The sequence below is a fragment of the Lepus europaeus genome, chromosome 4, assembly GCF_033115175.1.
Source record: "Lepus europaeus isolate LE1 chromosome 4, mLepTim1.pri, whole genome shotgun sequence".
In the NCBI taxonomy this organism is placed as follows: domain Eukaryota; kingdom Metazoa; phylum Chordata; class Mammalia; order Lagomorpha; family Leporidae; genus Lepus; species Lepus europaeus.
This window is the reverse complement of record NC_084830.1, coordinates 93994147-94022122: the sequence shown is the minus strand read 5'-3', so window position 1 is coordinate 94022122 and position 27976 is coordinate 93994147. Positions and strand designations below refer to the sequence as shown.

At 34.5% G+C, this 27976-nt stretch overlaps 1 protein-coding gene across 2 annotated transcripts in view; it reads left to right on the top strand.

Annotated features, from left to right (window-relative positions):
• SNTG1 (syntrophin gamma 1) overlaps window positions 1–19219 on the top strand; it is a 398393-nt gene extending 379174 nt beyond the window's left edge. For both annotated transcript variants that reach the window (XM_062189597.1, XM_062189596.1), the window contains one exon: window positions 19061–19219. In XM_062189597.1, the coding sequence (XP_062045581.1) occupies window positions 19061–19219 (159 nt within the window). The remainder of the gene's footprint in view (window positions 1–19060) is intronic.
• The last annotated feature ends 8757 nt before the right edge of the window (window positions 19220–27976 follow it).

Here is a 27976-nt window from a genome sequence, read left to right as displayed (position 1 = left end):
ACCAAAACGAGAAATGGAAATATGCCAAATATAAAAGCTTCATCAAGGCAAAGGAAATGGTGAAAAGGCAACTTAGGTAATAGGAAGAAATATTTGCAAGACATACATGTGACAAGTGGCTAATGTCTAGAATGTTGAACAATATAACTCAAAATAATGGAAACAAATAAGTCTTTTAAAAATAGGCAAAGGATTTGAGTAGGTATTTCTCAAAAGAAGACACAGGAAGTTGCTACAAGATACATGAAACTATGCTTAACATCACTGATCGTTAAGAAAATTCAAATTTATACTACGATTACCTCACGCCTATCAAAATGGCTATTATGAAAAAGATGAAAACTATCAAAACAACAATAAACATGAATCCTTGTGCATCATGGGAGGAATGTAAATTAATATAGTAATTATGAAAAACAGCATGGAGTTTCTCCAAAAACAGAAGGTGGGACTGGCATTGTGGCATAGGGTTTAATGCCACCACCTGTGACATTGGCATCCTGTATGAATAGTGGTTCATTTCCCGCCCTGCTAATGACCTGGGAAAGCAGCAGAAGGTGGACCAAGTACTTGGAACTCTGCCACCCATGCTGGAGATCCAAAACAAGTTTCTTGCTGCTCTTGGCTTCAATCTGGCCCAGCCCTGCTCTTAGGGGGCATCCAGTGTGTGGGGGGGAGTGTGAATCAGCAGATGGAAGATCTCTCTCTGCCTCTACCTCTCTCTCTTTAACTCTGACTTTCAAACAAATAATTAAATCTTTAAAAAAATCTCAAAGTAGAACTTAATATGCTTCAGCAATCTCACAACAGGATGTATAGTCATACAAAGAATTTAAAATGAGTATGTCAAAAAGAGATCTGCACTCCCATGTTTATTGCAGTATTATTCACAATGACTTCAGTTATGGGACAAATCTAAATATCTACCAGCTGGTGAATGGTACGTCTCACACACACACACACACACACCATGGGAAAATACTCTGCCTTTCACAAGAGGGAAATTATATTTTTGCAATAACGTGGATGAACCTGCATGTCATTGTGCTATGTGAAATAAGGCAAGCACAGAAAGACAAATCTGGCATGTTCTTACTGTGGAATCTAGAATAATACAGCTTCCAGAAGCAGAGAGAAGAGCCTGGGGACAGGGAAAGGGCAGAGAAATGATACAATGTCTCACTTAGACAAGGGGAGTCAATGGTAAGTATTTGACGTTACAAAAGCAATCCAAGGTTTTTACCAGGTCTTTGCTGACACAACTGGGTTTCTGTGGTGGGGGATGGGGGCACAGATTTCCATAGGCATTTGGCTAAAGACAAGCAATTAATGTGTAACAGTTTCTATCTTTGTAGAGTGCCCTCTTTCAGACCATGTGAAGAGAGAACACTAGTTTTGAATGTTTTTTTCAATACCCATTGTTATTTGGTGTTCCCAACCTGAAGTCCACTTTCACATTGGGCTATAGGACACCAAAAGAAAACCGCAGAGAATTCACCATCAGGTTGTTCCTGGGGTTTCCAGATTCCCCGTCTACCTGCCTTCTGTACACTGTCAGAATGGGATTGTGTTCTTTGATATACTCTGCTGGTGTCCTGTGATTTTGATTATACTTGGGAGGAAGAATCAGAAAAGTATGTCCATGCATCATCCCAGAATTAGAACTCTAGTAATTTTTAAACTACTATTAATATCACTTTTAAATAAAAAATTCTGCACTTTTTTGAATGCCAGTTCCTAATTTTTTACTCTTCATGACCCTAATGAAATAGTGACAAACATATTAAAAGAAAGAAAAAATTGACTTTTCTCCCCCTCATCTCCCATCACTTTGCCTTTTACAAATGAATAAATAAATAGATCTTAAACAAATGGTTGGAATGGGGCTTTGAGTTTGGCTTCTTGCAATGCCTCCATCCCACAATGTAGTTTTGGTTCCAGTCCTGGCTGCTCCACTTCCAAGCAAGCTTCTTTCTAATGCATCCCCCGAGAAAGTAGCAGAAGATGACCCAAGTACATGGGCCCCTTCCCCACATGTGGGAGACCTGGGTGGAGTTCCTGGCTCATGACATTAGTTTCAGCCTTGTCCAGACATTACTGTTATGGCCATTCGGACAATGAATCATATGATGGAGGCTCGCTCTCTCTCCACTGTGTGACTTTCAAATATAGTAATTAAAAAATTTAAAACCTGACGATGGAAGTTTAATTAAGGGCATCTCTTCCTGTGTATCCTTGATGATTGGTGTGTAGTGATCTAGTTGTCTATTTTTCAAAGTAATGTATTTAATAATACCTGTGTAATATCTAACAAATAATATCTCCTGGGTTTTACTTTATTTTTTCTGCAAACCTGACACATCTAAAAATATATTTTGTATGATTAAAACAATACTTAGGGATTTCAACTCTTTGAAAGAATTTAACCCAATTTAACTTTTAAAGTTTTATTGTCAACTTCAGTGGTGAAATGGAAAGTGTACTTAAATTATTAGATTATCATTGGCAGGAGATTCTGGAGAGCAGAGATGTAAACACAGAGAAGTTTGCTCAGGGGGAGGCCACTGTGCAAGTCTTAAGGAGATGTTTGTCTCCACTTCTTCTGCTCTGTTGGCTAACATCACACAAAACATTTTTCATCCTGAAAGTATGAAACCACATCCATTCATCAAAGTCATCTTTTGTATTTCTTGCTCTGACCCCTCTTTACCAGGTTTTATATTTGAATGGAGTCTGAAATGCTGTTAAGATAATTTCTCATAGTACCCAAAGTTTTTCTAAGTAATTTATGGTGCTAATTATTTTGTGTTTTGCTTATTGCTGATTTTAAAAACTAGTATTTTAACTTAGCTTTATAAAGCCTAAATATATTGATAACTATTTCTATATAAAACCTTCATCAGAACTTATTATAAATGAAATATTTGAGAAGTTAAGACCTAATTATTGAGATCAGATTTATTCTAGAGAGATCTAGATCTGCTATATGTCTGCAGAAAATTTTTTAAGAACAAAGTGTACTTGCTGCTCTGCCTGCATGTGTCCCCATTCCAAATGTATTGATGACAAGGATATATTAACAACTTATGTGAAAAATAGTTCATGGAAATTCATTGAGAATTTTCACTCATCTACTGCCAATATGCATTTCCATACAGTTAAGAATTCCAACAATATGAGGAGCAATTTGTAAATCTGTGAAAAAACCTAAACATTGTATATTTAATAATGTGCTAAATTTTTCAGTCCCATCAATATACACTATATTTCTGAGTTCACAAATGTTATGATTAACAACAACTAACCCTATATAATCCAGTAGAAATAAATAAGGAAGAAATGATAAAATATATTGTGTATAAAGTTAAAAGGCAGAGGTAAGCCAAGGTGTGGGATATGTGTTAGAAAATGTGGTTAAACATGGAAGATTTCTAATGTTCCTTTTCCTTTGAACATTATCTGAAAGTAATTTAAGTGGTTTAGAGTATGGACTTGGATCTTTCCATATGTGATAATCTAGATAACATATATTCATCCAATAACATATGCATCTGCAAGGCAAATATAGTTGGTACTTACTTAAGAAATATGGTTTCCTGGGGGGACATTATGACTTCTGCTTCCATAGAGATCACAGGACTAAATGTTCTAAGTCATGTTCAACTCTGTGAGAAAGTCCCTAAAATACTGAAGAAATCCCTGTGGGATCACCTAGGAGTTAAGAGGGCCTCATTTCCACTTTTTTCTTTGGTTATTCTTGTTTTTTGAGCTCTATGAAATTAATGTTATAATGAAAAAGGCATGCTTTCCTCCCCCCCCTCCAGAAAGCAGAATCTCATAAATTCTCACTTCATTACTCACAAAGCTTAATAAATTCCCATCTGTTTTCCAAAGCCTCATTACACTTCTCAAAACTTTCCTAGGAGGACAGAGAAATGGTTCTCTATTGAAATGCCAATGAGCAATATTTAGCCTTTGTCAATCTACAAAAACTTTTTTTTTTTTGCTACTGGAATTTTTATAAGGTGTTTATATATGATGTTCATAGATACATTAAGTATATCTGGGATTATTAATATATTCTCAGTTTTTCATACTTACACTTATATATCAATATATTTGTCTTTATTAGTTTTAATAGTTAATACTTATGTATTTTTCTTAAATTATAGTTTGATGTAATATGACCAATTCCTTTGATTTCAAAAACACCTAGCAGCTAAAAGTATTCATGAAGCTTTATTCATTGAAATTCACAATTCCTCCTTTGAAAATATTCTTTGCAGTCTAGAATACACAGCATATTAATTCTAAAGCACTGGGTTAGAAAACTGGAGGCCAGGTTAATGCCTTATACCCAAGATAATAGCCGAAGGATAGAGAGACTCTTCCAGTTAGTGAACAGTACAGGGTTAGGAATCATCTTTGAATAGAGCTGTTCATATGAGATTTTCCTCCCAGAAACCTGCCCTGTTCTCAGTCCCCAGGTTCTCAGGGGACACTTTCAAATATAGGAGTATTAAGTATTCATGACTCATTTATTAATTTGGGGTGGACTCCCAGTAATGCCACCTTCTAGCTAATCTCTATAAATCTTCATTTTCTCATTATAAATTGTAGATAAAGGTCCCTTCCTTAAAGGGTTGCTTTAGGGAGAAAAATGTTCTGTGGTCAGAACATAAGGATTGGATACATAACACAATGGATGAAGTATTTTGGATACTCAGTAAATCTCTGTCATTGAGGAATTCTTGATGTGTTGAAGCTTGCATTTTAGATGATGACTGTCATCTAAAGGAGTACATTCTGGCACTTCCAGTCTCATAAATGAGGCATTTTTATATGCACACAGCTGGGTGGGTGTCTGGGATCAAGGGACCCTCTCTGTCTTGTAAATGAAGGTTCAGCTCCTGGTCCAGTCTGTTTTTCATATTTCCTTACTCTCTTTGGAACCAAAGATTTTCTAACACTCTAAGATCCCTTTCCTCTCACTGCATCTCTCTTCCAAAGCACCAGCTGCTTGAACTATGAGGAAGAGAAAGGAGGACAGGGCAGAGTATATGTTGTTCATTAATCAGTGTTGAGGGTGCTTCATGCAGGAAAATAGATTGAAGTATGGGCAGGTGTTTGGTACAGAGGATAAGATTCTGCCTAGGATGCCTTCCATCCATAGTAGAGTCTCTGATTTCAAGTCTCAGCTCCACATCTCATTCTAGCTTCCTGCTAATGCACAGCCTAGAAGCGTGCAGGTGATGGCTCAAGTACTTGGTCCACCCATGTAGGAGACCAATACTGACCTCTGTGCTCCTGGCTTGGGCCTGGCTCAGTTCTGACTTAAAGGCAGATGGGAAGTGAACCAGCAGATGGGAAAGATTGCTATTTCTTCTTTCTCTATCTCTGCCTCTGGACCTTCCAAATGAATATTAATTAATTAATTAATTAAAAATTAAATACAATAATCTGAATTAAATGGAGACAACTTAAGTTAAAAATAGTCAATTGTGTGTCTCATTTACACATCAGCTTGGTTTAGGTGACATTTTATGCCCAACTATTGACTGGATTAAGAACAGGACTATTTACTCTTTAAATGTCTGTCTCTCTGCCCCAGGTGAGTTTTATAACTATTGCAGTCACATCTCCTTCATAGTTATTGTTCCAGCGGTCAGACATCTGGTGAATATTGTGATTAGCTAAACAGAATGCTAGAAGAACAATGTAAACTTGTATTGAGATAGCAATCACTTTTTCTTAACATTAGTTTATAAAAATGAAGTATGATACTATAAAACATTATTTTATTAGATATTAGAAGTACTCAAGACTTTAAAAACACTTTAGTACAAATCAGCAATCTAAGGGATTTTTTTAAATTTATCAAGCCAAATGATGAACATGAGGAAACAGAAATGGATAATAAAGTAATAACCCAAACCACAATGAGTACAGGCTATCATCCTTGTTAACCTATGACATTGATGAAAACAGAGGGAGAGGGATCAAACCAATGAAATCTGATCACATTATAAAACACTTTAATGGAATTTAGTTTATATATATGTGTATATATATACACATATATATAGACCATGTGCCATTTAAAATTGCTATACCTTAAGGCAATTTAGGACATCCGAAGTCGAAGTCAATTTGGGTTGAACTTTCAGAATGGTACAAGAAGCACTTCTGAAATTCCAGCCTTAGGAAAAGCAATGAGGAAGTGATAAAATTATGAGAAAAACATTTTCAAAATGCTGAAATTAACCAAATATTTTCAATAACTATAAATTTTTTATTGAAAAAAATAATCAGGTAGGTTTTGGTAAGAACGGAGAGTTCTGTAGCATTTCAGCTTAGCTTATTCCTAGTACCCATTTCAGAGATCCATTGTTGCCTTGAGAAAACATGAGCTATGTAATTCAGCAGCCAGGACCCACTGAAAAGTTCACAATAGGCCTGAGAAACTACATAAGCTTCATCCACAGAAAGTTGTGCTTATTTGACCTAGCTAGAAGCTCCCTAAAGACTATTTGCAAGGCTACAAACTGACTCAGACTTGACTAATCCTAGATATTAGGTGGAAATAATCAGCTTCAACTGTTTAAGATTACACCTACCTTAACTGGCATTACTGCTTGGGACCAGTGAAAGATAGTGGAAAACATAAAAAGATCTGAGGAGGAGATGTCCCTAGAGGGCTTTGAAAAGCTCCAATGTATTCCTGAGGCCCTAGAGGGACACGTGTGGGAGCAGAGTGATGTTCAGCACCAGGATGGATGTCTTCATTTCTAACTCTGACCAATCTTAAGGTTCTGAGCAAGGAGAAAGTAAGACTTAGAGTTGGAAACTGGAAAACCAATGAAAGGGTGACACAAAACACACCAAGCCACATGGAAAAGTGACAAAACGTTGATTCAACTCACTTAGACTTCCGTTTGTCAAATCCTTAGGTGGCCATAAGCTCAATAGGCAAAGACTTCAGTAGTCAACGCTGATAGGAGACAGTGACCTTCCAGAATAAGTCCAGGAGAATTAGTAACACCAAAAGAGGAAGAGAGAGGAGGAGAATGAGGAGGAAGACGAAACAGAGGCGAAAAAGGCAACACCAATTACAATGACTAACTCTAACGACAGCAGACTGGACAGAGGGATATGAATCTGATTTCCAGAAGAGATGATTTGAAGTGTCAGTTTTAAACAGAAATTATAAGACACTCAAAGAACCAGAAGAGATCAGGAAATGTTGCTCTTGACATAAAAAATAAGTTGTTGATGTGAAATTTCCCAGGAAACCCAGCAGTTGGACGTACTAAAAAAATACATTGAATTGTACTTACAAATGATCAAATAATTTCAAAAAATATTGTTGAAGGAATGAACATATCTCACCAGAAAATGCCAAAAAAGACAAAGAAATAAAAAATTGATCAAATTCTGCCAATAATAGCATAATGTGTGAGGAAGGATAATATACATTTGAATAAATTTTTAAATGCTAAGTATATTTCCCAGAATAATTATTAAAATAGAAAAAACTAAAATAATATTATGTAAAAGAAGAGAATTAAAAGATATGCATATATAAATGCCATTTCATATATGCAGACACAGTTGCAAACACAAAATTGAAGCTAATAACAGATGAATACAGAAAGAAAAAAAAATACAAGATTCAGAATGAAACAAAGTCTGGGAAGTGGCAGACATGTTTTAATTTACCTATGATTAATCCAAACATCTACAACCAACTTATATTTGATCAAGGATCTAAAACCAATCCCTGGAGTAAAGACAGTCTATTTAATAAATGGTGCTGGGAAAATTGGATTTCCATGTGCAGAATCATGAAGCAAGACCTCTACCTTTCACCTTACACAAAAATTCACTCAACATGGAATAAAGACCTAAATCTACGACCTGACACCATCAAATTATTAAAGAACATTGGAGAAACCCTGCAAGATATAGGTACAGGCAAAGACTTCCTAGAAAAGACCCTGGAGGCGCAGACAGTCAAAGCCAGAATTAACTATTGGGATTGCATCAAATTGAGAAGTTTCTGTACTGCAAAAGAAACAGTCAGGAGAGTGAAGAGGCAACCGACAGAATGAGAAAAATATTTGCAAACTACGCAACAGATAAAGGGTTGATAACCAGAATCTAAAAAGAGATCAAGAAACTCCACAACATCAAAACAAACAACCCTCTTAAGAGATGGGCCAAGGACCTCAATAGACACTTTTCAAAAGAGGAAATCCAAATGGCCAACAGACACATGAAAAAATGTTCAAGATCACTAGCAATCAGAGAAATGCAAATCAAAACCACAATGAGGTTTTAGCTCACCTGGTTAGAATGGCTCACATTCAGAAATCCACCAACAATAGATGCTGGCGAGGATGTGGGGAAAAATGAACACTAACCCACTGTTGGTGGGAATGCAAACTGGTTAAGCCACTATGGAAGTCAGTCTGGAGATTCCTCAGAAACCTGAATATAACCCTACCATACAACCCAGGCATCCCACTCCTTGGAATGTACCCAAAGGAAATTAAATTGGCAAACAAAAAAGCCATCTGCACATTAATGTTTATTTCAGCTCAATTCACAATAGCTAAGACCTGGAATCAACCCAAATGCCCATCAACAGTAGACTGGTGGGGGAAGCCATTGTAATCCATAAACTGTACTTTGGAAATTTATATTTACTAAATAAAAAAAATTGCCTATGATTACAAAATATATTAAGCATTCCAATCAAAGAGCAGAATCTAGCAAAAGGAATTGATAATCATATGATCTCAAAAAGCTTATATTTTTGGCTAAATGTATATCTTTATATTATGGTAGATATATGTAATTTTTGCTTGTAAGAAATAGCACAGAGACATCTTACCTATTTTGTCCAAGAGCCATATCCTTTCAAATGAGTACAAGATTGCATGCAGTTAAGGGATTGACACTCATACAATAAAAATGCAGAATATTTCCATGCTGATCATATTATATCTTTATTTGCCTTCCATCCAATGCACTCTTAGAATTTCCACTGAGATTTCCTTCTTTTACAATTTTCGTTATCTTATTAATTCCATGGTGATCAGAAAACACACTATGACTCCCATTCTCTTAAATTTGATAAGTTTTATTTTATGTCCCATGAAATGTTTCACTGTAGTATATATTCCATGGAAAGTTTCAAATAATACAAATATGATTTCTCTTTGTCTTGACCAAAAGTTACATAAATGTTGATTTGACCTTTGTTGGTTGATACTGTACTTTGATTCTTCTTTATTTCTGCTGATCTTCTATTGAAATGTTCTGTCAATTGTTAAAGAGGAATTTCAGAGTCTCTGACTGAAATTGTGGATTTATTTATTTCTTCTTTTGAATTAATCACTTTATTGCTTTGAATATGTTGTTGTTATGTTACTTGGTGGATACATACTTACTAAGGATTTGGTGCATATGTTTTTATCACTGATTTATTTTGGGTTTTTTATTTATTTCTCTATGTCCAGTAACTGTCTTTGCTTCAAAGTCTATTTTATCAAGCACAAATACAGATACTCTTCATTCTTCTTTTTAAAAGTTTACATGATATATCTTGTAACAATCTTGTACTTTGAACCAAATTATGTGTTTACATTACTTTGGAGAAAGTTTCCTGTGGACAGCAAACATGTGGGTCACATTTTTAAAAATCATTTTACCAATCATCATGTACTTTTGATTGGTGTATTTACACAGTTTGCTTTTAATGTAATTATTAATATGTTAGGACTATATTTACCATTATTTTTTCTCCACAGTTTTTTTTTCCGATTCAATTTTCTTGTCTCGTAGTGCATTTCTTGAATTTTTTTTTAGAAATCAATTTGTTTTATCCATAGTATGGATAAAACTTGCTATCTTATGGGTTGCTCTAGAGTATGGATAAAACTTGCTACCTTATGGGTTGCTCTAGATATTGCAGTATACATGCATATTATATGTCTGTATACATATTATAAATACATTGTATAGCATATACGTGTACGTAACATATGCATATTATATTGACATACACATGTAACATACATTGTTTATTATGAATATGTATATACCCATATGGAATATAATATTTTATATGTATATTCACATACTGTTGAAGCCAACAGTTTATTAGTTCAAGTTAAACATAGAAATCTTAACTTATTTAAGTCCCCTTATCTCTTCTTCATTGTAGTACTTTATAATAGTTTTATTATATTTTATATTTCACAATATATATTTGATAGTGTTTACATTTAAATTTATATGCAATATTCATTTTGTATAATAAATATTGAGGTTTCACATATATAAAATGTATTTAGCAATATGTCATATACTATCGTATTTTATACTATTTTATATAAAATGTTTTTGAAACATATTTCTTACACACTTGCATATTGAGAACCTCACCAGTGTTATAATTTACACTTCAACATTTAAGTATTATTTATTTATTTATTTTTAAAATTTTTATTTATTGGAAAAACAGAAGGACAGTGACAAAGAAAGGCAGAAAGAGATCTTCCACCCCTGGTTCACTCCCCACATGCCTGCAAAATCTGGGGCTTTGTCAGGGCAAAGCCAGAAGCCCAGAACTCAGCTCAGTTCTCCCAGGTGGGTGTCACAAACCCAAGTGCTTGAGTACTTGCCACCTAGTGTATGCATTATTCAGAAGCTGAATTTCTGGATTTGATGCAAAGCTAAGACTTGAATCCAAGCACTCCAATAAGGATTGTGGGCAGGCATAAAGAATGCCACATTAACTACTATACCAAATGTCCAAACCAAACCTCAATAGTCAAAATAGATGTATTTACTCATATTTTTGCTTGTCATGTTCTGTTGTTTCTTTCTGATGTTCTAGACTTTCTTGTATTATTATTTTTCTTTTGAGTGTGTGGGTTTTTTTGGGTTTTTTTGTTTTGTTTTAGCCATTCCTTTAGATTACTCTTTCTGGTGACACAATCATTTAGTTTTCCTTTATCTGACGAAATCTTGATTTCTACAGCAACGTTTTGCTGGGTATAGGACTCAGGATTGACAGTTCTTTTCTTTCAGCAGTTGAAAAAATCTTGTGCCACTTCCTTCTGGCTGTATGGTTTCTGATGAGAAATTCTCTGTCATTTGAATTGTGTTCTCCTATAGGTAAGGTTTTGTTTCTCTGTTGTTATTCTCAAGACTTTTTGCTGTGTAGTTTTCAGAAGTGTTTTGTCAAGGAATTCTTTGAGTTTCTGTGAGACTCTTGAATCTATAGGATTTAGTCTTCTTTGGCACATTTTTCAGCCATTACTTCTTTCAATGTTTTTCAGTACCTCAATTGTTTTCTTCCTCTTTTGGACTCTGATGCCATGAATATTACAATTTTTTTTTTATAGTCACACAGTTCACAGAGGGTTTTTTAAAGTCGTTTTTTATAAGTTATACTCTTGCTGATTAATTTTCACTGTTCTTTTATCCGATTCACTGATTCTTCCCCTGTTTCTATCCTTATGCTGTTGAGTCATCCATTGAGTCTATATTCTAAAATTTAAGCTGTTATATTTTTCTGTTCTAAAATTTTCATTTGGTTCCTCTTCACATCTTTCATTTCTTTACTGTGGTGTCTCTGTCTTTGCTGAGAATGTCTATGTTTTTGTTCATTTTAACCTTGTTGATAATTGCTCATTGGAACAGTTTTAATGTGGCTACTTTTTAATATTTGCCAGACAATTCTCAAGTAGTGTCCTTTCCATGTTGGCATCTATTGCTTATCTTTTACTCTTCAGATTGAGATTTTCCTCTTTTTTTTTTAACGTGCTGAATGATATTTTATTAGCACTGCACATTTTGAGTATTTTGGTGAACTCTAGATCTAATTCAAACCTATTTTATCTGCTTTCCATTAACACTTATTTTTCAGGGTAAAAAGATCAGCCACCTTGTTCTTTCCAGATTAGAGTAATATTCTAGGCTTCCTGTTTGAAAACTAAGCTGTGGGTTGTTCCTTAGACTGTGCAAGAGTAGGCGTGCCAGTTTTCCAGTAGACCATTCCTTGACTGGAATGGTTACCATTGTCTTCCTAATTTTTGTCTCTTAGTTTTTTGTTTGTTTCACATATAATATGCAATGAATTAAGTGGTATTTAGTAAATGAACTAGGAGAAATTTGTCTATTCCTCCCTCCCAGAACTAGAGCTATCCATCCTCTGTAGGTAAAGGCACATATAGGTTAAAGGTTAGAGGATAGGATAGTGTATACCATGGATACCATAGTCAAGAGATTTGGAATTTAGAATTAAAAATGAATTACTCCACCAGGGTGAGGAAAAATTATAAACATTTGATGATTACAAAAGAGCTTCAAAATACACAAATCAAAAACTGATGGAATCAAAGGCAGGTATGGAAATACAATTTTTTTTTAAGATATTTGAAAGAGTTACAAAGAGAGAGAGAGAATCTCCATCCATGGTTCACCTCCCAGATAGTCACAATAGCCACTGCTCAGCCAAGCTGAAGCCAGGAGCTTCATCTGAGTCTCCTAAGTGGTGGCAGGGGCCCAAGTACTTGCACCATATTCCAATGCTTTTCCCAGTCCATTAGCAGTGAGCTGGATTGGAAGTGGGGCAGCCAGGACGTGAACCGGTGCCATATGAGATGCTAGCCTCACAGGTGGCAGCTTTACCTACTGTGCCACAGTGGCAGCCCCAGAAATACAATGTATTAATCATAGACTACAATTCCCCACATTAGCCAATGGACAGAAAAATATTAGACAAGTAGTAAATGGAGAGTAGAAAAAATTAAAATAATTGAGAAAATAGTAAAACCTGAAAGTTAATTCTTTGAAAGGTTAACAAAATTGTCAAAGCTATAGCTAGATGGCCAAATTAAAAGGGAGAAAAAGATAGAGGCTTAGAGAGAGGTGGATGTAGAAGAATGCAAACTTAAAAATTAGAAACTGGGGTAGGATATAGGGATGTTTGGGCTGCAAGGGTTTTAGTACAACTCCACTTCCACTTTCAGCTTCCTGCTAATGTGACCTTGGGAGGCAAAAGCTGACAGCTCAAATGCCTGAGTCCCTGCCACCCACACCAGAGATTTGGATTGAGTTCTGGCTTCTGGCTTTAGTCTCTCTCTCTCTCTTTTTCAGTGTCTATATGCGTTTCAAATGGAAAATAAAGAAATAATATAAAAAATAATAAAACATAAGAATCAAAAATGAGAGTTTGGTTAGCAATAATAAATTTATAGAAGGACACCATTATGAATATTATCTGCTAAAATTTATATATGAAAAGTAAAGATTCTTAGAAAGACACAAACCACTGGAACTTACTCAAAGAGATAGCTACCCTGAATAGATGGCAAACAAATAAAGATGTTAAAATAGTATTTTAAAAATATTTTCAAAAAGAAAAAGAGGTATATCAAAGAACTAAAAAGTAGTCATTACCAATCTTTTACAGAGATCCCTTATGAATAACACATATATCCATTTCTTGATAAAAGATGGATTATACCTCAACTTAATATTTGAAAACAAAAATAACCTGATAGCAAAACCAAAAAGCATCTCCCAAAAAGAAAATTATAAACTGACATGACTTATGAATATAGATGAAATAATTCTTAGTAAAATACTAGCAAAACAAATTAAAAAATACCAGCAAACCAAATACAGTAACATACAAATTATTATATACATTATCACTTATGATATAATTCAAGATCACATAATATGCATAAAAGACTATGAAATGAACAGTTTTTCAATAAATGGTGATGGGAAAATTGGCTATGTAATCCAAAGATTATATTGGTCTCCTTCCTTATACCATTCAAAATGTATTAAAATGAATTATAGATATATATCTGAGAGCTAAAACATAAACATAGGAGTAAATTTTTATGACCTTGAGTTTGAGAATCATTCTTAGATACAATACCAAAAGCACAACAGAAGAAAAAAGAGACAAATTGGGCTTCACTGAATTTGAAAGCAGTTGTGCTGATAATAATACCATAAATACAGTCAACATACAACTTAAGAAATAAGATAAAACTCTTAATGATTTCATACATTCTAAAGAATGTATATATGTAATTCTTAAGATAGTTTTATAATTTTAAGTAAAACCGAAACTAATTTTGAAATGGCAAAGGAACTGATTATCTTTCAGAGAACATATTGAAATAATTAGCTATGAAATGCAAATCAAAACCACAATAAGATACTACTTCCCACCCTCTAGTGTGCCTATAATAGATAAGTAGATAGAAGTTAATAAATAAATTAATTAAATATTATAAATAAAACCAGAAAATTGCAATGATTGGAAAGACTGTAGAGACATTGGAGCCCTCATAACTTGCTAGTGGGAACAAAAAAATATTGTAGCTCCTCTGGAAAATATTTCAACACATTCTCAAAAACTGCAATGCAGAGTTGTTGTAAGACTCAGCAATTCCAATCATAAATATACATTCAAGAGGAACATGAACACAAGTCTGTATATACTCGAAGAAACATTATGTGTAGATTTCCATGATGACATTATTCACAATAACCAAAAAGTGGAAACAACCAAATGATCAAGTGAACAATGAAAGACGAAAATTAAATATGTCTACATAGAGGAAAATTATTCAGCCATAAATGGAACTGAAGTACTAGCACATGCTACAACATAGTTGAACCCTGAAACATTATGTTAAGTGAATGAAGGCAATCGAAACTATGTCATGTCTGCTGGCGCCGTGGCTCACTAGGCTAATCCTCCGCCTTGCGGCGCCGGCACACCGAGTTCTAGTCCCGGTCAGGGCACCGGTTCTGTCCCGGTTGCCCCTCTTCCAGGCCAGCTCTCTGCTGTGGCCCGGGAGTGCAGTGGAGGATGGCCCAAGTGCTTGGGCCCTGCACCCCATGGGAGACCAGAGGAAGCACCTGGCTCCTGCCATCGGATCAGCACGGTGTGCCGGCCGCAGCGCGCCAACCGCGGCGGCCATTGGAGGGTGAACCAACGGCAAAAGGAAGACCTTTCTCTCTGTCTCTCTCTCTCACTGTCCACTCTGCCTGTCAAAAATAAAAAAAAAAAAAAGAAACTATGTCATGTGGATCACATCCTGTATAGGAAATATCCAAAACTGGCAAATCAATGGTAAGAAAAAGAAATTAATGGTTACAAAGAGGTGAGGAGAGAGGTTGAATGGGGAAAACCTTGTAATGAATATGGGATATATATTTTGGAGTGGGACGAATGTCCTAAAAGTTAATAAAGGTGGTGGCTGTGTAATTCTGTGAATATCTTGAACAATTGTGTAAACAGCTCAAATTTGTAATATATGAATTATATCTCCAGAAAGTCATCATAGATTAAAAATAAAAGTGATACAGACACAGATTGCTATCAGAGGGGACTGTTCATTTATAAATTAATGGCATAGGTAATGACAAAAGGAAGAAAGAGACATTATATAAATAGTGATTGAGAGGCTTTCCTTGTGGTCACGGAAGACTATGAGGTCATGAAGGATACCAGAGTTGAAAAAGGCATTCTGGGTGGGGTGCAAACAAGAAAGAGAAGTCCATCACAGGAAAGGGTAATCCTGAAATCAACAGCCAAAATGAAAACACTATAGTGATATTAGGCAAGAGTTGACACAATGTAATGTACTCTCAGGACTGCCAATGATTTTGTCTTCTGCTTTCAAATTCTAGAAGACTTAATTAATTAATGTTTTAACAAACTGTTGAATGTTGCATGACTGTATTGTTGTGGGAAGCAGGCATGAAAACATACTAATATTCTACACCTCAGAAAAATATCTTTGAATCTGGTAATGATTCCATTTCTCTGCTTTGTTTAAGGGAAAACTACTTTTATTACTATAGAGATTATCTATAGTAATTTTAATTTCTATTCTCCATCTCCTGAGAGCCCATTTTTAGAAACCTTTTGCTTCCTCTTCGCTACAAAAAAAAAAAAAAAAAAAAAAAAAAAAAACTTTTATTGCAAAAGATAAAAACAGTCTCCATGCTGCAAAGTCCATTGGTCAATTTCTAGTTGCCATTTTTCAAGATTCTCCAGCTATTTTTTTTCTCTCACTTCCTTGCCAACTACTGTTCTCTCTTTGTTGATTCTTTCAGTGTTCTTACGTTTCTATACTGTAGGATCCCAGAAAGGAGTACCCCATTCTTTTCTCTACAAATCCCACACAATTCGATCTTCACAGTCAAACCACTCACTTACTATTTTATGTGCTGACAGACTCAATTTTATTTTATTTTATTTATTTATTTTTTGACAGGCAGAGTTAGACAGTGAGAGAGAGACAGAGAGAAAGGTCTTCCTTTTTGCTGTTGGTTCACCCTCCAATGGCCACCGCGGTAGGCGCACTGCGGCCGGCACACCGTGCTGATCCGATGGCAGGAGCCAGGTGCTTCTCCTGGTCTCCCATGGGGTGCAGGGCCCAAGCACTTGGGCCATCCTCCACTGCACTCCCTGGCCACAGCAGAGAGCTGGCCTGGAAGAGGGGCAACCGGGACAGGATCGGTGCCCCGGCCGGGACTAGAACCCGGTGTGCCGGCGCCGCAAGGCGGAGGATTAGCCTAGTGAGCCGCGGCGTCAGCCTTATTTTATTTTCAACTGTAATTTTCCCCTAGATCTTCACTAACACATACACAGTTCTCTACTTATTGCTGCATGTCTCACTTGGTCTCTATTGTAGAATGTCCAAAACAGAAATTTCAATCTTTCACCCCAAATCAGATCTCACAGCTTTTCCATTTAAGGATACAGTAACTGCTTCCAGGTAGTCATGTGTACTTCTAAATCAGACACATTTCCTGTTTGTAAAACATCATAGGTTCTCTTCTTCCCACAGAGTCCACTCTCACCAGGCTGACCAGAATGATCATTAAAATATCACTTCTTTTCACATCTCTGCTCTAAAACCTTCAATGTTTCCCCCAACATAGGTCTAGGATTTATATTGAATAGTAGCAAAAGCATGGTATAAGTTTGCAAAGAAGTGATCATGGAAATATTAAGGATGGATATTATATCCAATGTTTCTAGTTATTTAGAATTTTTGATAACCAAAATATAATATCCAATTTAATAAATATGTGTGATTGAATTATTTTAGAAAAAAGTTATTCGTTGTAGTATTTTTGCCCAGTTTTAACTTTCAACAATATTATCCTTCTCCCAAAGAATAAGTTGTATTTTTTGCTATTGATATTTCATTTTTAAAAGATATATTTCATTTATTTGAAAGGCAGAGATAGAGAGGGAGAGAGAGAGAGAGAGAGAGAGAGAGAGAGAGAGAGAGATCTTCCATCCACTGGACCACTCCCCAAATGACTGCAATAGGCACAACTGAGCCAGGTTAAAGCCAGGACCTAAGCAACTTCCAGATGTCCCACATGGGTGTAGGGACTCAAGCACTTGGACCCATCCTCCACTGCTTTCCCAGGTGCATTAGCAGGGAACTGGATTGAAAGTGGCACAGCAGGAATTCAAACAGATGCCCATAAGGAATGCTGACATCACAGATGGTGGCTTCACTCACTATGCCACAATGATAGTCTCAGATATTTTATTTTTTTAATGAACACAGAAAAATCTCACAGTTTTCCAAACTCTCCTATCATTTTCATACTGGGTAAACGAAATATAAATTGACACATAAAGTATTCCAAATAGGCAGAGGAAATAAATTGCCTACAAAAGATTGTGGGATGAATTAAGGAAAGAAGGAAGATCCTAGCTTATGGGCAACATATTTCTAGTATTACTGAAACGAATCATTAAAAATAAAGGTAATTATGATAGATAATTAAAAATATTTTATGGATACATTTCAGGAAATTAGAAGAGTTAATTGTTTGTAGAATAAGTCACTATATGCTATGGGAAAGAATGAGATATTGAAATAGCATAACTACTTCCACATTATACAGGCCTATGAATATATGTTATGCTCCTTTGCATGATTTGAGAAAATATCCCTGAAGTGAATTATCTCATTTAAATCTTTCTCTGCCATAATGAGGTATACATATTAAAATGTTTCCTAATTGCTTTGATTCTTTGTATTCTTTTCCACTGTCATGTTTTATAAATTGCAAACACTGTTAATAATGTACATATAAATTATAATTCCTTTGTTATAAATATATAATGCAATATCAATGACTATATCAGCAACTAAATATAGTTTATTATATTCTGTTTATTACCCTCTATTCTCTTTGTGATGCTTTCTTTATATCAGCTTCATTAAGCATGCAAATGTATTATTATTTTCCTCATCTTGGAATTAAAAGATATTTATGAGACTACTGATTGGAAATATTTGGTAAAGATACTTTTAACATCATCTTTTAAAATATGTCATGAGATCCGCTTCTTTATAGTTTGATCTAATGTCATTGTGATCCAAAATATTTTTATTCTATTTTCATTGCAATGTATATCATTTGGTTGCCACTGATAGATGGGCTACAAATTTTCTTATTATCCAAATGGGATACATACTTTTAAAAATCCTAAAAGAATTAATGGACTCTCTAGATTTTTATTTCTTGTAAAAATATGCCATATACACCATTAAACAACCACTTAGAATATTTAAAATTAATGCATGAATTATTTTTGTACATGAATCATTTGGCTCCTAGTGTAATATAAATCAATGTTTCTTTGCTTTCAGTATTTCATATTCAGTTTTCTAAGGGAAATAGTAACTCATATTAGAGAACAGCAAATATTTTAAGGTATTCTAATGTGCAAAATATACTTTCTTGTTTGCATAATAATAACGTCATTTCCACCTACTTCTTATCTGCCATGCTTCAAAGTAAGTCTATACTACATACAACTTTTGCATATTGACCAAAAATGTTCATATTAGAAATATTTTATGCATTGAATATCATTTATTCTAGATAAATTTATTGCACCTGAAAAACATATATAGCTTTTTTTTAACAAATTGGTTTTATTTTATCTCATGAATTTCTCATTCCCTTTCAGGAGTTGGAATTTTCAAACCTATTTGCTGTTCTTCACTGCATTCACTCATTCTTTGCTGCCAAAGTAGCTTGTTTGGACCCTCTATTTTTAGGCAGTCAAGCTACTGTTGCTGCTGCTGCCAGCTCTGCTTCTACAAGCAAAACAAAGTATACAACTTGACATATTGAGCTCCGCATTGACATTTCCTATGACTACATAAACAAAATCAACATATTCATGGGCCTAGACCCTGGAGAAACCATCATACTATGAAATCAACAGTGCAGTCAAACTGAAATTTCAGCAGAAAGTGAAGGTCGTGTGTTATCCTAAAAAACATTTCTCTTCTGGAAGCCATCTGTGAATCATCCTGAAAGAACAGGAGAACTTATTCTCAACTGATTTGTACCAGTATACTGCTTTCACCAAAAGTGGAGACAAAAAATGAATGAAATGAAGAAGGATGTAAATAATATAAAAATTGTAAGCTAACTATAAATAATACCAATTAAATGGTTATTTCTGTATTTTAGAATATTTTGTATGACAAATACATATTGGGCCAAATCATGAACTATTGCCCTGTCATTGTATTGAGATACATAAAAGAGGCAAAACAAAACAACACAAATAAAAAAACAAACAAACAAACCCATTCCATTAGGCATCAGGGAGCATGCAAAAATCTCAACAAAGAAAAAAGCACTTTAATTTGCTGGTGTAAATCTCTCCTATTGCCATTCCATGACTTTACACTGACACTCCAATCTTATTTTAATCTTATTGTAAAATATGCCTAAGAACCGTTAAAAGATAACTATGTTGACTTATGATAGACACAAGGTGAAATGGACTAGTATTCCCTTGGATCGTTGTTACTAAGATGTTTTATTAATTGTCAATGTAACCAATATGCCAAAAACACATTAATTTAATCATAAATAATAGAAACATTTGTGAGCCTTTTCTGTTCTTCATTTTAAAAGGATTTATATTTTACCTAATGGGATTTATTATCAAATTAAAGTTTCAAAAATTCTCAGTGACCCCAAAAGCTTTTATAGAAACATAATGTCAAAACCACGGTGTGAGAAACGGTTAATTGTGATTCTAATTTAAAGTTAATCATCAACTGAAATGTCTTGGAAAGCAATTTTAAAGTTATTATTTAGCTTCACTGACCATTTTTCCATTTTAGAAATGTTTTATGACAAAATAAGGGGAGATTTGAAAATAAAAGTTAAAAATGTGTTTTTATGATGTCATCAAAGTAAGTAAGTACTGCTGAACTATGAGAGTTATCTTAGGTATCTTGTCTAAGAATACCAATCTGAAGGGTCTGGAAATTTACAAGCTTTTGAATGTATGCATGGAAGACACAGCTTGCAGCATTGTATAATTGTCTAACAGTGGAAAACACTATCTGTCTCTCACTACAGCTTTATTTCAATTTGCTTCTAAGCAACCAGCTTCAGATTAAAAATTATCTTTTATTGACACTCATGTTTTAAACAAACCACACAGTAAATGCTTCCTTATGAAGATCATCAACTATTTTGATGTTTTTAAAGAGGGGCATATCATCACTCCAGATTGAAACAAAATAAGAGTATTCAAGATACATGTCCATTAAATTTAAAATAACTAACATCAAGCTGTTTCCATAATCAGTAGAAATCATTAATTCATTCTGCTTGGATTAATTTTTAAATGCATTAAATTGAAAAAAAATTGAAGGTTCTAAATTGGACCCAGAAAAGTGTTAATTTGGATCTCACACACCTTAGCAAAAGAACTGTGGATAATTGGGCAATACATATTTTCAATATAATGTATTTTCTCCAGAAAACTAAAAACAAATCTAAAGTTAGGATTATGTTTAGAAATTATTGTCCATAGCTTGGCCAATCCCAACAAATTTTATAACATTTACAGCCCGCCACAAGCAGGTTTCGGTAGGCTACTTCTGAACCCATAAAGACAGTGGATGGGCAAATAGACTCTGAGTTTTTGAAGAGTTTTAAGTGGGTCATTACACAACCTGTCTCCAACCAGAGCTGTACCTCAGTGTGCCACACGTGTAACTAACATCTGTCATATGAAAATCTGTCATATAGGAAACAAGAAATGGGTTGGTTTACAAAAGTAAGATGAAGAGTTTAAAATTTTACATAAATCCAATAAAATCATAAAATAATTTTGATGGCAAATTTTCAAAAATCTCCATTTTTAAATACAAAAATTCAGTTAAATATCCTTTTTGTAATTCTGGCCTGTGCATACACGTATGATAAAGGAAAAGGAACACAGTGAGATAGGAATGATCCCCTTGTAAAACACATGCACACACATATGCATATATATGTGTTTATCTAAATATAACAATTTGTGGGCCATAAAGTATATCACAAGAATGTGCTTCATATATACACATTTAATGTACTTCAAATTACATTGTAAACATGTTGTATTAAAACATATACAAGTTCATTATTGTGATTATTTTTGATAATGCTAATAAAATCTGACAGGCCTCAACTGTTATTTAACATGGTTATTGGGACAACCATGAATTAGGAAAATATGATTCAGATTTTCTTCATATTAACAATTAGCAATCTTTTCTTTACAGTTTACTGATTAACCATTGTCAACACAAATGCTCATAAACTTCTTTTTCTCATGTATTTTTGGTTGAGATGCATGAGATTTAGTTACCAAATTATAGTACATTTTAACAGAAAATGTTTAAATCTGTGTTAACCCCTCCAGTGCCTTGGTGCATGTGTGTGTGTGTGTGTGTGTGGTCTTTGAAGGGTTCATTACAGCATATAGTGCAAGCTTGAAGGGGAACACTTTAGGTATAGCATTTAAGTCAGAAAATGGAGTTCAAAATCATCTGAAAACTGCTAACTACTGCAGTGTATTTTGCCTGATAAAAATAACAATATACTTAAACTGAAGGATATTAAAGCAGAATATTCTTAATTTGTTATATTGCAACAAGTATTTATTTCAAAAATATTTTAATGATAATGAAATGCAATGTGTACTCCAAACCTTGCCATACAAGATATTTTTAAAGGAAGAATAATCAACTAATCATTTCATGACCATATTTCAGGCATGTGCCAATTTATGGTTTTAAAACATTTGCTCATAAAACTGTCACTTGGCAAGAAGAAAGGCAATTATTTGAAAATAAATGTGGAGTCCATATAAGCTTTGCAAGCAAAGACATTTTCCTTTGGGTGCATTTCTTTGTAGATCAACATTTCCCTCATTTACAATGACAAAGATTATTCATAAACTTTGCCTACACTGAATGCTGATTTAATCTTGATTTGTTACTGAGGAAAAGTAATAACCTTAATGATAATTTACAATTACTGCTAGAAATCAGCAGTGTGGAGAAGCTTTAAAAGCACAAGGATGATCTTGTGCTTAACATTTTAAGGTAAGTGTAAATGTTCCCTTCTTAATAACAAATACTTTGCTACTATTAATACTGCTGTATTCATGAGCTGTCCTTAAGGAATTGCTTTAGTCATACCTCTAAAATTGTTGTTTATGATTTATTCTTATTAAAACTTTAAAATCATAATGTCACTTATTTGCACATTTAAATTTAGTTTTGAAGATAAATAAAACATTATAAATGTTATATATTTTATACATATTAAACTGCAATGAAAATGCCAGAAATATGAATTGTAAATATATTTATTTCATTTTTAATTGTTTTCGTGGATCTTTGTAAAATGTAAATTACTATCTATGACAAAAACTTGTCACTTTGTTGTTTCAGTTCATTAATGTACTACTAATAAACCTGTACCTTTTTTAATGAAGCATACCAGAAAATAAAAAGAAATACTTTTTACTATATTTGTGTTTTCACTTATTCGGATTTAATGTGTAAGTTTCATATATATTTAAAACATAATCCTGAAAGACTTAACTATAACAAGAAAGTAAGATATGATCCATGTACCATCTCGTGCAGGCTATTTGGAGCATAATCTGTTCTGGTTCATCAGTATTTATGAAGATTAGAGATATGACCCCTAAAAGACCTCAGGGAATGAGGAAAGATGCTATTTGCCAAATTACTTAAACAATCAAAGAGTTACAACTTTGGCAAGCATGACAACTTTGAAATCTTTATAATAATCCATTACGGGCTGAGTTTCGAAAAGATGGGCTGAGAAGACATTATTATCTTGTCATTTGTAACTGAGGAGCAGTTCATCATTTTATGTCCTACTAGACCACAATTGTCTTTCAGGTAATTGCAGTGTCATAAAAGTGAGTGATCATAAGAATCATTTTAGGACAATTCTCATACTTAAATTACTATAGTTGCTAAATGACTGATTTTGTCTTCTCTCTCTTTTTTTGGGATAGTTGTTTGAAAGAAATTCTACTGAAAGAATATTACATGGTCATTGTAGGTTAGTTAAATAATTAAAGAGAATACAAAGAAAAACCTATAGATAATCATATTTATTCTCACCATCATAAAAATAGAAACAATCAATTTTAATCAATGTTTTATATGTATTTTTATATGTAGAAATAAAAATAAATTTTGTAAATTGATTTATAAGGATATGGATTTAAATAATTTTTGAAGGTTATAAACATAAATGTACATACATAAATGAATTTGGGGAAATATCTGAAAAATATTAGGGAAATAATAATTTTATGTTAATTGAGTAAAGGGTATAAAATAGTTGCAATGCAGGTTTAACGATTTTTAAAAAATAACAGTAAAAAGTGGAATTGTGTATACTTTTTAAAATTTTTATTTATTTGAAAGGTCTAAAGATGAATATCCCCTGATTCACTCCTGACTGACCACTACAGCCAGGAACTAGACAGATCAAAGCTAGGAGACTGCAAAAAATCAAGTCACCCACATTGGTGGCAGTAAGAAAGAAGAAAGAAAGAGCCTGTGTGTATGAGTTTTATTGTAAATAAAGTGTTTGCTCAAATTATTTTAAATTTTTGTCAAACAGGTTGACAGTAACCATATATTACTCTAGTTTTAATGATTTTGAGACTATTTTAGCATTTACTTTATATGAAGGAAGTTGAATGCTTTTCATTTGATTATTATACATAGCCCTTGTCTGATTTCCTGCTGAACTACAGACTTTTAACTGTCTGTTTGCTGAACTCTTCATTTAGCAGAGTCCTTAAGCCTTTCACTATAATGTAAATTTAAAATTTTACCTCAAAAATAAATAAATATACAGTAAATAAACCACCCTGTTAATAATTTTTTGCATAGCAAAGGAAACAATCAATAGAAGAGATATTAAACAGAATTGGAAAAAATATTTGTGCGCTACATGACAGGATGAATATCCAGAATATACCAGCAACTTATACAACAACAAAACAACCCATCCACTTAATAGGCAAAGGACTTCAACAACAGTTACCAAAACATGAAATACAAATGGTCAACAAACATATGAAAAAATGCTCAACATATCTAGCCATCTGGGAAATGCAAATCAAAATAACAATACGATATCTACTTACCCCATCAGAATGGCTAAAATCCAAAAGACAGAAAGTAACAAATGCTGGTGAGGCTACAGAGAAAGGGGAACTCTGATACACTGTTGGTGGGAATGTAAAGTAACGCAGCCACTGTGGAAAATAATATGGAGTTTTCTTTAAAAACTAGAAATAGACTTGTCCTATGATCCAGCAAGCCTGCTATTGGGTATATACCCAAAAGACATGAAAACATTTTATGATACATCTGAACCACCTTGTTTATACTAGCACTGTTCACAATAGGCAAAATATGGAATGTATCAGGGTATACATCACCAGATGAATGGATGAAAAAATGTGGAATATTATTTACCTATTAAAAGGAGTGAAATTCTATCATTTGTATCAAAATGAATGCAACTGCAGGACATCATATTGAGTGGAAGAAGTGAGAGACGTAAAGACAAATACCACGTGTTCTCCCTAATATGTTGGAGTTAAAATTCCAAAGCAAAAAAGAAAATTAAAAAATTTACAAAAAGCAAAGCCAAGTCACACCAATGTTGGACACAGGTGTCTTGAGCACTGAGCAAAAACACTGGTTCCCACAAATACCTGGTTTTTCTGATTGTCTTTTCCAATCATCCAACACCACAGTATTATTATATAATCACATTTTTTCATTATTGACTGGAGAGTTTTCATAATTTCGATATAAATTTTTTATAAGAGAGTTGCTTTGCAGGTATATTCTACCAGTGTTCATTTTGCATTTTTATTCTCCTTTAAGGCTCTATCAAAGTGAAATGTTCTTCACTTGATAAATGCAATGTTTAATTTTTCTTTACTGGTTTGTTTTTGCCGTTGTGCCTAAGAGATCTTTTTTAACCAAAGTCACAAAGGCTTTCTCCTATATTCATATGTGAATGTTTTATAATTTTAGGTATTATCTTTTTCTTAGAGATTTATCATTTCCAGTGATTTTTATGTAGATCTAGAGTATATCATGTCATCATTGCATTATATTTCTATCTTTGTGAACAATAAATTGATTTTGTGTGAGTCTATTTTACCATTCTTTTTTCCATTGATCTGTATGTCCACTGTTTCTCAAATACTGCATTCTCTTGATTAACAAAACTTTAACAATATTCTTTCATATTAATCAAAATTGTCTTGTTTATTTTAGTTCCTTTAGTTTCAATATACATTTCAGAATCAGCTGGTCAGATTGAATGAAGATTTGCATTCTTTTTTTTTTTTAATTTTTTTTTTTGACAGGCAGAGTGGACAGTGAGAGAGAGAGAGATAGAGAGAAAGGTCTTCCTTTGCCGTTGGTTCACCCTCTAATGGCCGCCGCGGTAGGCGCGCTGCGGCCGGCGCACCGCGCCGGTCCGATGGCAGGAGCCAGGTGCTTCTCCTGGTCTCCCATGGGGTGCAGGGCCCAAGAACTTGGGCCATCCTCCACTGCACTCCCTGGCCACAGCAGAGAGCTGGCCTGGAAGAGGGGCAACCAGGATAGGATCGGTGCCCCGACCGGGACTAGAACCCGGTGTGCTGGCGCCGCAAGGCAGAGGATTAGCCTATTGAGCCGCGGCGCTGGCCAAGATTTGCATTCTTATAATTATAACTGCCTCAATGTACAAAGCAGCTGGGGAAGAATTGACATCCCAACAATATTATATATTCTAATCCATGATCACAGCATATCCCTCTATTTATTTAAGTCTTTTTTCATTGCTGTTTTTGTGTTTCGAATTTTCAGCATATAAATTGGGAACATGTGCTATCTGCATTGATGCTTCAGGTCCTCTTGTAGATAATAGCTTATATATTCCAATTTAAACTGGTCTTGCTTACATTGAAAGATGTGATTTATATTTTTTCCTGAAGTCTTGCTAAATTCATGGAATAATTTTAGTGCCCTTTTAGTGGACTCTTTAAGATTTCTATATAGGCAATTATGTTGTCTCCAACAGAGACAGTTTTATTTTATTCTTTCTATTCTGTAAATTCTAAATAGATTGCTATCATACTGTACAGATTGCAACTTCCAGTTTAACATTAATAAGCATTGTTTAAAATAGATAACCTTGCCTTGTGGCTGATATTAGGAGAGAATAATTCAATGTATTATCCTTAAGTATTTTGTTAGCTGTGGGTTTTGGTAGGCAACTCCCATTAGCATAACACAAAAGTTTCTATTTATTTCAAGTTTCTGAGACTTTTTTTTAAACTTTTATTTAGTAGATATAAATTTCCAAAGTACAGTTTATGGATTACAATGTCTTTTTCCCCCCCATAACTTCCCATCCACCCATAACTCTCCATCTCCCACTCCCTCTACCATTCCATTCACATCAAGATTCATTTTTGATTATCTTTATTTACAGAAGATCAATTTAGTATATATTAAGTAAAGATTTCATCAGTTTGCACCCACACAGAAAAACAAATTGCCAAATACTGTTTGAGCATTAGTCATATCATTAATTCACATTGAACACATTAAAGACAAAGATCCTACATGGGGAGTAAGTGCACAGTTGTTGCCGTTGATCCAATCAGGGCGTGTTGCCAGGCAGTTTCTGTTGTCAGCGGCCATCTTTTCACCTCAGTGGCCATCTTGGCATGAACTTTTCACCTCAGCAGCCATCTTGATATGACCTTTTCACCTCATTCCACCACATTTCCCCTTTTTGTTTATTTTTGATCAACGGGAGGCATGATTCTTGGCCATACCATTGTTGACCCTATTTCCATGTGGTCTCCGTACGCAGCTGTGCCTGTCTTAGGTTGTCCCCCAGGGGATCTTACCCGTCATTGACTAACCAGCGCTCAAATCGAGAAACCACAGGATTGCTTGCTCAGATAGGGGTAGGAATGAGGAATAATGGTTATCAGGAATGGCATGACCACACACAGGCTGTGGGCCATTTGAGTGGCTGACCAGAGCTAGTGGGGTACACAACAATAACAGATATGGCTTTGGGCAGTTTCTCAGGGTAGGATGATAAGGCAGGTGCGTCTGCTAACAAGGCGGAGTCTCGGTCTTGTTCAGCTGGTTCTGGTTGGCTGTCAGTTGCAGGCTTGATGTTTCTGGCTGGTACCCAAATGGGCTGTTCTGCATTCTCTGGAAAGACACAAGCATATCCTCGACCTTTGGTTAACAGAAGCCTTTTTACAGGCGTTGGAATCCAGGGCCTGAATTTTGCATACACTTCGACATTAACAGCAAACATGTTGATGGGATGGGGTCTAGCGGCTGCCCTGAGAGCTTGGGGTGCCCGAGGACTGCCACAAATGTGGGGATCCTCACTGGGTGCAGATGGGATGACCTCAAATGAGTTATTGTCTAGAGGTCCTCTTAGTTCATCCCACAGGTATGTGGGGGGTGGCTGACTAGGCGTTGCTACATTG